A 15,976-nucleotide genomic window follows, 5' to 3' on the forward strand; every position below is an offset into this window, starting at 1 on the left:
CGGACTTTGGACATGCCTGGTTTAAACTATTGTCATTGTAGTGCGTATTTAATGTGGCGCTGCACTCTGATGTTGTAGGAGAAAACATTTATTAGAAAGTCTATTTAATTAAGTAGAACGTGATGTCTATATTTATTTATAAAGTTGATGTGACGTCACATTTTTCAACCCCCCCCATCACAAATGTCTGACCGCCCCCCCCCCCTAGGTGCGTGACGGCCCCAATACCAACAAGATTAGATGACATATTTTTATCCGTTGCACCAAAAGTAACCAATGGAGGGTGTACGAGCCGACCCTTACTGTCGTCTTTTTGTGTTTGTTGTTGTGACGTTTCGAGCCCGTGCCCTCCACAAATGGGCATCTGTGAAAAGGAGCTTTCAAACTCATCGGATTCCTCCTGCAGTCAAAATACACATCCTGATATGAGTTGGCACTCATTATACACACAAAGTGCTCGCCACGAATGAGCCACAATCCCTCGCTAATCACGTCAAGGAACATAAACTACAATCGCGCGAACTCCGTTCACCATCCTCGCGGCAGCGGCTTTTGGCTCGCTATCGAACAAAGAAGGCGGCCACCACATCGCGCGGCGCTTTCGGATGCGCTTCTGTGGCCGTCTGGAACGCTCTTCCTGCCGATATTAGGAAGCCACTGAGGCTGTGCACGTTCAAAGCGTCGCTGTATGGTGCTTTTCCTGGAAGATTTTTGCTACTTTTGCTGTTTTTTCCTGCATTTTTCTGTTTGCGCAGAGTCGCAGAGTCACTTTAAGATGTTTTCTTGTTCATGTTTTTTGTTTGTTGAGGTTGCACCCGATTCAATCGGGTTGCACCCGATTCAAGAGCCGAATGGCTCACAGGGCTACACCTAATACATGAAACTGAAAAACTGAAATCAGCTAGATAGAAGACTAATTTCTTCAAAAATGATTTGTGTTTAGTTCCTTTTCCTTCCCCCGCACCGACAGTTAGTATGGCTGGCTACGTACGGTGCGAAAGAAGTTTAACATACATACACAGAGATCCACAGATACCCAAAGCAATAGAGACCCACAGATTAGCATGATTGCCTATGTACGGTGCGAAAGTAGTTCAACATACACACATACAAACGCTGAAACTTCACTTTATCATACGCATATTCAGTGGAACCCTACCACTCATGTAGTCTGAGCGATGTAAACGTTGTGTTTATGACACATTGTCTTTGAGTTGTGCGCCTTTTGGCGTCATCTGGTCCAACACCATGTGAGACTAGGCTCTAAGGAAAGCTGTCTCGGGTGTGGACCAATGAACTTCAAGGACCATGTGAGACTAGGCTCTAAGGAAAGCTGTCTCGGGTGTGGACCAATCAACTTCAAGGACCATGTGAGACTAGGCTCTAAGGAAAGCTGTCTCGGGTGTGGACCAATCAACTTCAAGGACCATGTGAGACTAAGCTCTAAGGAAAGCTGTCTCGGGTGTGGACCAATCAACTTCAAGGACCATGTGAGACTAGGCTCTAAGGAAAGCTGTCTCGGGTGTGGACCAATCAACTTCAAGGACCATGTGAGACTAGGCTCTAAGGAAAGCTGTCTCGGGTGTGGACCAATCAACTTCAAGGACCATGTGAGACTAGGCTCTAAGGAAAGCTGTCTCGGGTGTGGACCAATCAACTTCAAGGACCATGTGAGACTAGGCTCTAAGGAAAGCTGTCTCGGGTGTGGACCAATCAACTTCAAGGACAGTGCACATACATTATCAGGGTTGTGTGTATTTTGTTTGCATTATGACTGCAGGTATTGTGGTCTATGCAAACATGACTCCTTGTAAAAAAAGGTGTCAGTTTTGTTGCCAGAGAGAAGGGTAAAAAACCAATTATCATATTTTTTACTGGCAAATGAGGTTCCAATGGTAGTTCAACATACACACACAAAAGCTGGAACTTCAATTTATGGTATGCATTTTAAATGGCATCCTACCTCTCATGCATACCGGTCTTCGAACAAAGTCACCTTTGGACGAGGGTCGCTTTTGCTGAATTCCCCCCAAAAATGTAATGAAATTGACAGAAAACAAAAAGGCTAAACAATGCGAAAGAAGCTCAAACGTACGTAGTGTAATAGCGCCGGCTGGTGACCATTCACGGCAACTGCAGCGTACAAACAGTGCACACGCCGGTGAGCATATACACGGTGTGTGTGTGTCGGCAGGGCGGAGGAATTGGGGCAAGGGTCACGGAAAGCACATTTGGGAGCCCCTAGTACCTGCTAGCGGGTTCGAGAAAGGAGGTGCGGTCAGGGCAGAGCCCGGTCACGCTGTTAGCATAAAAGGGGGCCGAGATTGGGTTGGGAATTGGACCGTCTCCACGTAGCTGTCGTCTCGTTGCCATCGTCGCTGCCATCTTCGTTTGATCGCAGCGACGAGAAACCCAAATTCAGAGAGACCCATAGATCCGCAGAGGGAGAGAAATCCGCGCAACCACCACTGGGAGAGAGTCACCACCAACTCCAAATATACAGCAGCAGGCATCAGGGTCAGGATCGAACCCACGACCTCCTGCACACCAGGCAAGGCAGTTAACATCTCGCCAAACTCCGCACCCGTACAAGAGACTACATCACCCTAAAGATTCCAATCCCTTCAGTGGCTCCCAATACCAATGTTGGAGTAATTTCAAGATCGCATTGGCATCGAAAATCAGGAAATACGGAGAAGGTGATGTCCACCTCAGAGAGGTGGAGCTGTGAGATCAGAAGCTACATGGACCATGAGCGATGTCGACTACGCGAGGAGGCCTTCATCCAGCAGTTTGATGGAGTATGGCTGGCTATGATGAAAGTTGAGGGGCACTTAATCGTGTAGCCACCATTGCTGATATTATTTCAGTTATGAAAACTCAACAGTGACGGGGCAATCCACACTTGAGTGGCTTGACTGGCTTCCACCTCGAGCCGTCTGGATCTTTGACGACCCTGAATCAGAGAAGGTCACAAGGAAACGGGGTGAGAGGCAAAACATTTCGCGATCAACACAGCGGCAGCAGACTTGTGCCACTGCTGTTGTAGCAAACTGGATTTGAAGCTTTCGTGACTGCAGGAATTACTCTTTGGTTCTGTCGGTGAAGTCGCGTAGAACGAAAATAAATTAGATAATAGAATAACGATGTTTCGATTGCAACGCAAGCAGCCGTCATCAGGTAGAACTCAATTTTAGAGACAAAACACAGACACGGAGACACACAAGCAGAGAGAGACAACACAGAGACACACAGAGAGAGACACACAACATAGACACACAGACAGACACACAAGTAGAGAGAGAGACAACACGGAGACACACAAGCAGAGAGAGACAACACAGAGACACACAGAGAGAGACACACAACACAGACACACAACATAGACACACAAAGAGAGACCCACAGAGACACAGAGAGAGACACACAACACAAACACACAACATAGACACACAACACAGACACACAACATAGACACACGTGTCTATGTTGATGACGCTTGCTTGTGTTGCAATCGAAACGTCGTACTCCATGATTTAATTTATTTTCTCTCTACGTGACTTTACCGAAAGACCCAAAGAGTTATGTTATAGCAAGTCAAGTCAAAGGTAAGTTCCTGCTCAAATTAGCATTGAGGTACAGACCTGAGACTGTGGTGGAAATTCCATAGTCGTCCTCTGGTGGTCGTGGGGGGGGCGAATCTATATGTAGTGGTGGTGTTGACGCGCGCCGACAGTGAGAGATCACGGGGCGGCGCGGGGTGCGTGGTTGTCCGCGCTGACACAAGGTGGGAAATAGGATCGTGGGCAGCGCGCAGTGATTGGTCAACTGGGGTGGGTGCTCTCAGCGACGTCCGCATGAAGGACTATAAAGGGGGACGCGTGGGAGCACTAGGGGAGTTGATAACCGGTCGAAGATCGAAGACGGAGTTGAAGAGGTAGGGCCCTGAGACCCCTAGTCCCGCTGTCCTTGTAAGGGCCGGGACCCTGTGCGGCTCGGAGGCGAGACTGTGGGACCCGTGGTCTGACGTCCATGTGGGACGAGGCTGTGGGACCCAGAGTCGAGACGGACACCCCAGCCGGGTGGGTTCCGAGAGGCTACGGGGCGTAAGAGCCCGTGTGGGTGTAGCCGGGGGAACCCCGTGGGTTAAGGCTGCAGTTAGCCACCCGTGTAATCTAAGTTTGTGTTAATAAAAGAGTGTGCTACCCGTAAGGTCGTCTCCCGCCAAGTTCCTACATTACACTTGCAGCTGATGTGAAGTGTGTTTAATATCCACGCTTGACTTGCCACGGACAGTTGGAGAACTGGTTGCACCCGGACATTCTGTAGCAACACGCACACCTTGGAAACAGTGAAAATGTCACAATCTGTATTAGCCGTTGCAACTTCACGCGTGAAAACACACCTCATCAAAAATCACGTGGGGCAGGGAAGGGTGAGCCAACAGGCAGTGGGACATATGGGGCCCACGACTTCGTAGTCTGAGCGATGTGAACGTTGAGTTTTATGACACATTTACGCCATTTAACCCCCCCCCCACCCACCCAAAAGAACGTTACTATGACAAATGTTGATCGCGAAAGCCTCTACCACTACGTGGTTACATTTTAAAATAAACTTCTGGGCCACCAACTCTCAAGGTACGCCGAGCCTGGCTCCGTGCCTCAGAGTTGCAGTTATTTACGTCCATAAAATCTTGTGCGTGTGGTTAATTGCATTATTCTTATTATCATCATTACCTTGGCAACACAATCTGTACAACAGTATCGATTTAAAGCTTTCGTGACTGCAGGGATTCATCTTCTTGGTTCTTTCGGTAAAGTCACCACGTAGAAGGGAAGTAATAAAATAATAAGAATAAAACATAATAAAATAATACAATTCTCACGACGTTGCGGCCACAACGCAAGCAGCCGTCCTCAGGTGAAGAAATGTTCTTTACCTGAGGACGGCTGCTTTTTTCTTCACCTGAGGACGGCTGCTTGCGTTGTCGCCGCAACGTCGTGAGAATTGTATTTTATGACGTTTTATTTTCATTATTTTATTACTTCCCTTCTACGTGACGACTTTACCGAAAGAACCAAGAAGATGGACAACATTAGTAGCGTCACTGCAAGGACCTCTTGATACATCGGTCGAAATGAACACGGCTTCGGTTTGCACGAACACTGGGTCACGCCACAACCGCTCTGCGATTGTTAATGTCGTTCACCCCTTCAAGTTCCGAGACGTCTGCAAGCAGCTTGGCGTCCATTTTGTTTAGAGAGGCGTGGCATCGGCGCCATTTTGTTTCTACGACGCCATCGGTACTCACCGCAGAGAACTGTAGCAACACGACCGCCGCCACTCCACGACCGCCGGTGCACCAAAACTGTGCCACACACGCTCTGCCGCATGGCGGTGTGGGAGGCTGAGTACCCATAAAGTTACTTGATACTCTAAGTCACGTGGGTGAAAAATAAGTAATAAAAATAAATAATCAAAGTAAATTTATGATTATTTATCTAGTTTTTATTAATTATTTTTTATAATAGAAATCGATTATGTATATTATTTTTTATTATTCATTTTTATTATTTATTTTTATAATAGAAATCTATGATTATTTCTATTTTTTAATATTTATTTTTATAGTTATTTTGATAATAGTAATCTATTATTATTTATATTATTTGTACAACTTATTTTTATAATTTATTTTTATAATAGAAATCTATTCTTATTTCTATTATTGATAAATATTTATTTTTTATTTTTATAATAGAAATCTAGTATTATTTTGATGTTTTTATCGTGTTATTTTTGTATTATTTTTTTTATTAGAAATTTATTAAAAATAATATTTTTTATTTATTTTATTATTATATATTCTTACCCACGAAAAAGCCCTAAGAGTATGAATCCTTGCAGTCACGAAAGCTTCACATCTAGAATTAAAGTTACTTGAATTTTTGTTTTGTTCCCAGTTCCATTTGAGAACGGAATTGAATCAGAAGAAAAACTGATGACGTACACATACGTACACGTACCTCATTGGAACGGGAAAGGGTTATTAAAGGTGCATCGGGTAGCAACAATGACGACACCTACAGCATTAACTAGGTAGGCTGCTCAACCTCAGAACTACGACCTCCAAACACAATACATTGTGCCGAGCTCACTTAGCTTCTAGATTTGAAGCTTTTGTGACTGGAAGGATTCATATTCTTAGGATTTTTCGGTAAAGTCACGTAGGTAAAAAATTTAAATTAATAAAAGTAAAAAAATAAATCTCACTTAGCTTATCCAGCCAGGTACGTAGCTTGGGGTCATAGTGTCTCTGGACGGCCCTCAGCGCCACAAGCAGCTTCTGGTAGTCCTGTCCTCCGGACACGAAGTGGTCAAGCAGGAAGCTGGCACACTCGAAGCCTTCCTTCTTGTCTCTGACTTGGGTGTAGACGCGCCGTTCGATGTACCACTTGCTGTCCATCTCGTCCAGGAGGAATGTTGGGTCTTTGGAGATCCACTGGATGAGGTTGTCGCGGTTGCGAGAGATCTGCTCTTCGATGTCCTCCTCCACAACCACAATCTGTGCCTCGTCCTCTGCGGTGTGATCGTGAGGCAACGGGTTCGTAAAACAAACCAGGCGTGCACGCACGAGGATTATGCGGTAGTTGAGCGAGATGCTTTTTGTCTTCAGCAGTTTAACAGAATCGGAAGTCATCGGGTAACCGACAATATTTTTTGCACATCAACAAATAGCCATTTTGCCAATTTTTACATCAGGTTTTCGACAACATTTTCTAAAGCAAGCTTATAATTACATCACATACTTGATAATCATTTGCTATATATTTGATTTTCATTATGAGATTCATTGTGGCGCCCTGTTGCAGTCAATTAAATTCATGGACAGACAGAGCTAAGGAATAAACTCCTTCAAGCCAATGTGGAAAGCATCAATCATACACATTTACCATCCCTTTGCTGACTACAAAACGTTGGGTTTGAAAGGACCATGGGTGGATTTCCACTACCAGAGTTAAATAGTTACAGATGCAGGTGTGGGAATTATTGTCTGGTTATGGAAAACAAGTCCCATACCTTGAGCAATGTGGCCATGAACATCTGCAGTTTGGCAATGGAGGTCTTACTTCAGATTAGTTGAGCAGCATTTTATTTGCATTGACTGCTTGACGCTGTACAGAAGTTATCTGCCCTATCACTCCATATGAAGCTCTGGCTCAGCTCAGCCGGTTAGCCTCTCTTTTCTCTATGCTTGAAAAAGATGGACACCCCTTCAAGAAAGATATGTGCTGAGTAGGAAACATTCAGGATAGGCCTGACTATTTTAACATCCTGGGTTTAACCAGACTGGATTAGATATTGAGGAACTCCCAAATCGTCGAAAGATCTGGACACGGTCCCCATCATCAGTGAGCTCCTCCTGCAGGGCAAGGTTACATTGGCTGGATAATGTAGATCTCATACCCAGCCACTGCATGCCAAACCTGCTGCTGATTGATCAAATAGAGGGGGCTTAATGGGGGGCGGGGGGGGGGGGGCACGGAATGGGTTAGATAATCTGATGTGGTGATACAAGAGGATTTGGAGCTAATTGGACTCGCCAGTGACTGGTACGTGTGGGTGTCAAGATCGGCCTCTGGGAAAGAGGCTTCTGAAGGACGCTACTGGACATTCGGAGGCACTTGCATTGAAGCAACAATAGTGGGGCAGAGGAGAGACGCTCACAATGAGTGGTAGAGTGCCAGACAAAAACAGAGCAAGATGTGGGACCAATTGCAATCATCAAAAGAGCCCTTAGTCAATTACGATGTTTCATCCATCAATCAGCGTTAACTTATTGTCCCAGCTGTATCTTGAATTTCAGACACTGCTAATATTGTTATTCTTAGCACACGTACCAAGGCGGTGAAGCCAGTGTTTGATTTCTGGGTATTTTTCCTTGAGGTCTTGGAGCGTTTCCAGAAGCTTCTGACACTTTCGCTCGCCTCCGTCAATGAAGTAGTCGAGCAGCAAACACACGCCCTCCAACTGTTGGGGATTCTTCTTGGCTTCGTAGAGGACCTCCTTTGAGACGAACGTCTTTGTGTTCAGCTCATCCAGAACGTACGCGGGGTTCCTGCCGAGCCAACGCTTCAGCTCGGGTTTCTTTCCACGGATCACGTGCAGAGCGTTCCCTGGAACAACCACGATCTTGTTGCTTTCATCTGTCAAGAACGTGGACAACGGAGTTTACACTGGTCAACAACAACAACAACAACTTAAATTTGGAGCTTTCGCGACTGCAGGAATGACTCTTTGGTTCTTTGGGTAAAGTGACGGTGTAAAGATACAATAATAAATTAAATACTAGCACACTACGACGTTTCGATCGCAACACAAGCAATCGTCGTCATCGGGTACAAATGAAATAGCAACAAAAATCTAACCAGAAAACTATAGACGGACATATAAGCAGACAGATATCACCAAGATACACAGAGAGAGAGAGAGTAACACAGGCACAGAGAGGGAGATCGTCTCTGTGGCGGTAGCAAAGTGACGCCCAAATTTACGTCTCACCTCATGATGCCTCTGTTGCCAGTATACAGTTATGATAATAGGGGTTTCCCCTTTCTGGCAATAAAACAGCTGTGTTAAGATATTAAAACACCAAACTGAAACCTTTTGCAATGAATCATGTCTGTGTAATGTAGTAACTCGGCGGGAGACGACTTCACGGGTAGCACACTCTTTTATTGAACCAACTGTATTTACACGGGTGACCAACACCCACTTAGCTACTCGGGCGACTAACGCCACTTAGCTACCCGGCGACTAACGCCCACTTAGCTAACCAACACCCACTTAGCTACACGGGCGACTAACGCCACTTAGCTACCCGGGCGACTAACGCCCACTTAGCTACTCGACTATCTACCCGGGCGACTAACGCCCACTTAGCTACTCGACTATCTACTCGGGCGACTAACGCCCACTTAGCTACTCGACTATCTACTCGGGCGACTAACGCCCACTTAGCTACTTGACTATCTACTCGGGCGACTAACGCCCACTTAGCTACTCGACTATCTACTCGGGCGACTAACGCCCACTTAGCTATTCGACTATCTACCCGGGCGACTAACGCCCACTTAGCTACTCGACTATCTACTCGGGCGACTAACGCCCACTTAGCTACTCGACTATCTACTCGGGCGACTAACGCCCACTTAGCTACTTGACTATCTACTCGGGCGACTAACGCCCACTTAGCTACTCGGGCGACTAACGCCACTTAGCTACCCGGGCGACTAACGCCCACTTAGCTACACGGGCGACTAACGCCCCGTAGCCTCTCGGCACACACCCAGCTGAGGTGTCCGTCTCGACCCTGGGTCCCACCGTCTCGACTCCCCTCCCCTTCGACCAATCACCCGGCGCTGGCTACGATCCTCTTTTCCCCATCTCGTGTCAGCGTGCCTCAACACCCACGCCGCGCCGCCCGTCATCCCTCACTCCCGGCGCGCGCGTCCATACCATGCCCACATCGCGTGCCTAACCCCGCACCCGTGCCGCCACGTGATCCATCACTGTCACAGTCGGCGCACGTCAACACCACCACTACATCTGCATTAACCACATATACTTGTGAGTGAACATGCAAAAAACCATGCTCTCGCAGTATGTGCATTGCCATTGAAACGGATTGTTCCACACCAGAGACAGCTTTCTTTAGAGCCTCGTCTCAAACAGTGTTAGACCAGAGGACGCCAAAAGGCGAACAGCAGAGTTTGCAAAGTTTTCAGTTTGGCGTTTTAACATCTTTGTAATAAGAGCCTATGTCAGACTCACGTGGTGATCGGCTTGGCCGGTCCCGCTTTACGTTAAAACGCCAAACTGAAAAACAGCCAATGGGGGAAGAGCTTGGGAGCATGGCCCCGGCGTGATCACGGGATGTCAGCTAGGCGATTGGTTTCGGTGGTCTTGGCCTCAGCCAATGGGAAGACAAGTCGGGGGCGTGGTCCCCGGAGTTGAGGGGTGATCTGGAACATTCGGCGCAGGCTAGTGAGGATTGGCTGGAGGGTACCACGTGACCCAGGCATTAAATAAGGGGAGAGAGGAGAGACACGGGGTCAGATACGGAACTAAGAGAGGGAGAGGCCACGCGCGAGTGGGGCTCCGGGTGCCACGTGGTGGTGGGTCTCTGGTGACTGACTGCCCGCTCCCCGTTGCCTGCCAGCAACGGGGAGTGTTTGTGAACTGCAAAGAAAGAGAACTAAAAGGACCGATTCTACAAGCCGTCTCCAGCGTGTCATTACATCTTTATAGCCAGAAAGGGGAAAACCCTTTTACATCGTTTGACAGCAGATCACCTGGAGTTTGATCTTCCACAAAGCTCATAGTCCACCCTAAACCGCATGCTCTGCACAAACCATGGCAGTAGATGCGGATACCTGACGATGCACGAATGGAAAATAAAAACAAAAACTCTCCGGCAGTGTGCGCCTGTGGTCATCCAGGACAGACCGTACACAACATGCAACAATGCAGCAATGCCCGATCCACAAATACAAAGAAGGAGACATCGCGGCTATACTACTCCATCGTCTCCCGATGCGGTTAGCTGGTCGCTTCAACACGTGAATGGGGGAATTGCCGTCGTTACTTTGCCATGTACATCGTCAGCCGCACGAAAGAAGCAGCTGCATTTCCATAATCAGCTGATTATGTCAACCCAACACTTACGTCATCGCCGACAGCAGCGTCGTCCGTCCTTGTTTTTAAATCCTTTATATTAAGTTCGCTCGCTCGCTCGCTTGCTTGCTTGCTTAGGACCGTGCAAATCTTTCGGTCGTTTTTTAACCCACTTTCCGTGATCCAGTCGAGCTGACATTTTGCACACAGACTCGTTGTGCGTGACGATTAATGTTCGTGAAAATTTCTTTTTGCAAAATTGTACACTTTTTAGGACAAAAAAATTATATTGAATTACCAATTGCTTAATGGTGGCAGACAATCATCTGACCCATAGGTGGCAGCCATCTCAAGCCAGAGGACGAGATGACTCTAGCCGCCACGCAGATAAAGGATTTCTAGTGAAAAACTTAGTTTTTACGGGTTAATTTTTGCAGATGACGTTGTCCTCTATAACTCGTCAGTCTGTGGTCTCCAGCTCTCTAGGTGAGGAGGGAGTGGAGGGGGCGAACGTTGCACCCCACCTGCCCAGCGAGGGAGGTAGGGCGGACATCGGCCCCCACAGTTGCACTATTGCTCCCCACACACTCACATTTTCACCTGCACACCCACGCGTGCATGCACACACACACACAAACACTAACTCCCAGCGCGAGGACGACTCATTACACGGCTCGGAAGATCGCTCCTTTGAGCAAAACAGTTCCACAGTTCAGTTTGCAATTGCGAGTTCGCGTTTCAAGTCGATGCTATTTTATATATTGCATAGAAGCTCGTTCGTAAGTACGAGTGTTCGTAAGTCCGGCGTTCATAAGTCGAGGACTGCCTGCAAGTTTCCTGCGCAACACGCAGATTATGATGTGTCACCATGCCCAGAAGACTCCTTACCTTGGCTGGAAATCACCGAATCATCATCACAATTCAACTTCCAATCTGCTGAATCAATAATTGAAATGACATGTTAAATATTAGATCAAAACAAAATGGCCGCCATCAGAAATGTCACGCATCGCGCAAAATATTCCAGTGCAGTTGATTAAATGAGCAAATGACATCGTTACTTGCGGTGAGGACATATTTATAACATCATCTGAAATTCGAACGTAAATGTCGATAACTTGCAGAGTCCTTGGTACAACATTGCATGGAAATTATGCATCTGCTGCATTTTGTAATGCTGAGCATTGCACTGCATTGTGAAGATGCCCCACGAGTTCGATTTGTGCAGGGGCTGTGGGCTATTCTAGCAACACGTAAATGCGTGTGCAAACATCGCTCAGCCTTACGCATGATGCCACACCACAAGTTTCTAAAGAACTGCATTGTTACGGCTCTGAAACACACATCAGTGGTCAGAGGCGGATCGAGAAGAATTGTTTGCGTACAAAAGCCAATGACTTACAAGAGGCAAATTGGGTGGCCAAATTGAGAGCTCAGTTCCGTCACGAGCCACAAAGAGCCTTCTCACTCTGCAGCTACATACTATTAACACTCCTTCCCTTTATTAATGCTACCCCTCCCTTTGATGCTGCTAATCCTGCATAATGCACGGGCATAAGTAGTACTAATCACATTCCTGCATTTCCCATAAATATGCTAAATTCCTCTTGATATGCAATTATATAGATGCTCCAAGCTCGTGTGCTGTTTCATTCAGACGCTGTCTCCCCGACAGACCTGGTTTTCACCTGAGGACGGCTGCTTGCGTTGTGGCCGAAACGTCGTGAGAATTATTTTATCATGTTTTCTTTTTATTACTTTATTACTTCCCTTCTACGTGACTTTACCGAAAGAACCAAGAAGATGAATCCCTGCAGTCACGAAAGAAGCTTTCAATCGAAATTTAGCTTTCTCACTCGGCCAACAAATGGACGTATTGGGCGATACACCGGTGCAGCATAACCCAGTGGTCATCATAAAACAGTTTTTTTTTTAAAATAATCAAAATTTTAATCTTCAAATCTGTTTATCCGTCTTTAATTGACCATGTCACCAAGTTTGACGCGATTCGAAGGTTTATTCAGTCTACTGAGACTCGCTAACAAGTAAACCCGTAAAAAACAAAGTGTTTCACTATAAATCCTTTATATGCGTGGCGGCTAGAGTCCTCTCGTCCTCTGGCTTGAGATGGCTGCCACCTATGGGTCAGATGATTGCCTGCCACCATTAAGCAATTGGTCATTAAATATAATATTTTGGTCCTAAAAAGTGTAAAATTTTGGAATTTTTTTCACGAACATCAATCGTCACGCACAACGAGTCTGTGTGCAAAATGTCAGCTCGATTGGATCACGAGAAGTGGGTTAAAAAAACGACCGAAAGATTTGCACGGTCCTAAGCAAGCAAGCGAACTTAATATAAAGGATTTAAAAAGAAAAGGGTTAATATTGACCGATGATTTGGGTCCTGTTGAATCGAGGAAGCATCCGATCAAGTCTATGGCCGCGAGTCAAATCTCGCCTATCATAGAACAGGGAGCAGCTGTTCGTCACCAGGCTGGGGTGCTGCTCTAGGGCAACAGAATGTGAAGCTTCGTGTTCAGCCGCTCATAACATTCGTCAAAACTGATTTTAATGCACCCCGCAAGAGACTTTCTGATCGGGGTTACGAATCGTGGGGAAAACGAATAATTTACACTATGAGATCTCTTTTACCAGTGGCAAAATATAATAGTAGGTTTTTACCCTTTTAACTGGTACAAAACTGACACCTTTATTCAAGGCATCATGTTTGCAATGACCACAACACAAGTAGTCAAAAAAGCAAACAAAAAGAAGCAACTCTGATAAAGATGATAATATGCACTGTCCTTGAAGTTGATTGGCCCACACCCGAGACGGCTTTCTTTAGAGCCTAGTCTCCATTGGTGTTGGGCCAGATGACACCAGAAGGCGTACAACTCAAACACAGTGCAATATCAGAGTATTGAGAGCTCGGGGTAAACATTTACACTATGAGATCTCTTTTACCAGTGGCAAAATATGATAGTAGGTTTTTACCCTTTTAACTGGTACAAAACTGACACCTTTATTCAAGGCATCATGTTTGCAATGACCACAACACAAGTAGTCAAAAAAGCATTTTTTGCTTTATTGACTACTTGTGTTGTGGTCATTGCAAACATGATGCCTTGAATAAAGGTGTCAGTTTTGTACCAGTTAAAAGGGTAAAAACCTACTATTAAAACGAATAATTATTGCGAACAAAATGCTTCTTATATTTTTATACCGTGCACCAGCCGTGTGCGGCCATTACGTCCAAATGCCCACCGCTGAATCAAAATATCAGAATCAGTATTTATACTGGAGAAATCCGATTAGCTCTAAAGCTATTTTGTCATAGATATCCATTAGGGGCACGGGGTAAGAACGCTACAACAACAAACACAACAACACAAACAAGATAGTGGTGTAAAGTACCACCATTGGAACCTCATTTGCCAGTAGCAAAATCTGATAATAGTTTTTTTTTTACCCTTCTATCTGGCAACAAAACTGACACCTTTTTTTTTACAAGGAGTCATGTTTGCATAGACCACAATACCTGCAGTCGTAATACAAACAAACAACACAACTCTGATAATATATGCACTGTCCTTGAAGTTGATTGGTCCACACCCGAGACAGCTTTCCTTAGAGCCTAGTCTCACATGATCCTTGAAGTTGATTGGTCCACACCCGAGACAGCTTTCCTTAGAGCCTAGTCTCACATGGTCCTTCAAGTTGATTGGTCCACACCCGAGACAGCTTTCCTTAGAGCCTAGTCTCGCATGGTCCTTGAAGTTGATTGGTCCACACCCGAGACAGCTTTCCTTAGAGCCTAGTCTCACATGGTCCTTGAAGTTGATTGGTCCACACCCGAGACAGCTTTCCTTAGAGCCTAGTCTCACATGGTCCTTGAAGTTGATTGGTCCACACCCGAGACAGCTTTCCTTAGAGCCTAGTCTCACATGGTCCTTGAAGTTGATTGGTCCACACCCGAGACAGCTTTCCTTAGAGCCTCGTCTCACATGGTCCTTAAAGTTGATTGGTCCACACCCGAGACAGCTTTCCTTCGAGCCTAGTCTCACATGGTGTTGGACCAGATGACGCCAAAAGGTGCACAACTCAAAGACAATGCACCATCAGAGTATGAGAGCTCGGGTTTAAGCATTTACACCATTGGAACCTCCTTTGCCAGTAGCAAAATATGATAATTGTTTTTACCCTTTAATCTGGCAACAAAACTGACACATATTTTACAAGGAGTCATGCTTGCATTGACCACAATACCTGCGGTCGGAATGCAAACAAAAAAACACAACTCTGATAATGTATGCACTGTCCTTGAAGTTGATTGGCCCACACCCGAGACAGCTTTCCTTAGAGCCTAGTCTCACACGGTCTTTGAAGTTGATTGGTCCACACCCGAGACAGCTTTCCTTAGAGCCTAGTCTCACATGGTCCTTGAAGTTGATTGGTCCACACCCGAGACAGCTTTCCTTAGAGCCTAGTCTCACATGGTCCTTGAAGTTGATTGGTCCACACCCGAGACAGCTTTCCTTAGAGCCTCGTCTCACATGGTCCTTAAAGTTGATTGGTCCACACCCGAGACAGCTTTCCTTCGAGCCTAGTCTCACATGGTGTTGGACCAGATGACGCCAAAAGGTGCACAACTCAAAGACAATCCACCATCAGAGTATGAGAGCTCGGGGTAAGAATTTACACCATTGGAACCTCCTTTGCCAGTAGCAAAATATGATAATTGTTTTTACCCTTTAATCTGGCAACAAAACTGACACATATTTTACAAGGAGTCATGCTTGCATTGACCACAATACCTGCGGTCGAAATGCAAACATAAAACACAACTCTGAAAATGTATGCAATGTCCTTGAAGTTGATTGGCCCACACCCGAGACAGCTTTCCTTAGAGCCCAGTCTCACATGGTCCTTGAAGTTGATTGGTCCACACCCGAGACAGCTTTCCTTAGAGCCTAGTCTCACATGGTCCTTGAAGTTGATTGGTCCACACCCGAGACAGCTTTCCTTAGAGCCCAGTCTCACATGGTCCTTGAAGTTGATTGGTCCACACCCGAGGCAGCTTTCCTTAGAGCCCAGTCTCACATGGTCCTTGTAGTTGATTGGTCCACACCCGAGACAGCTTTCCTTAGAGCCTAGTCTCACATGGTCCTTGAAGTTGATTGGTCCACACCCGAGACAGCTTTCCTTAGAGCCTAGTCTCACATGGTCCTTGAAGTTGATTGGTCCACACCCGAGACAGCTTTCCTTAGAGCCTAGTCTCACATGGTCCTTGA

The 15,976-nt window shown here is 46.1% G+C and overlaps 1 protein-coding gene across 1 annotated transcript in view; it reads right to left on the bottom strand.

Moving 5' to 3' along the window:
- Positions 1-3,990: 3,990 nt before the first annotated feature.
- The window catches only part of LOC144740752 (uncharacterized), a 44,160-nt gene continuing 32,174 nt past the window's right edge, over positions 3,991-15,976 (bottom strand). The window contains exons 5-7 of the mRNA XM_078623498.1: positions 7,905-8,210; positions 6,277-6,582; positions 3,991-4,323 (exon numbers count right to left, since the gene is read on the bottom strand). Coding sequence (XP_078479624.1) covers positions 4,238-4,323; positions 6,277-6,582; positions 7,905-8,210 — 698 coding nt within the window. The 3' untranslated portion in view covers positions 3,991-4,237. The remainder of the gene's footprint in view (positions 4,324-6,276; positions 6,583-7,904; positions 8,211-15,976) is intronic.

Source organism: Lampetra planeri, unplaced genomic scaffold (assembly GCF_965212315.1).
Source record: "Lampetra planeri unplaced genomic scaffold, kcLamPlan1.2.h2 scaffold_282, whole genome shotgun sequence".
Classification (NCBI taxonomy): Eukaryota; Metazoa; Chordata; class Hyperoartia; order Petromyzontiformes; family Petromyzontidae; genus Lampetra; species Lampetra planeri.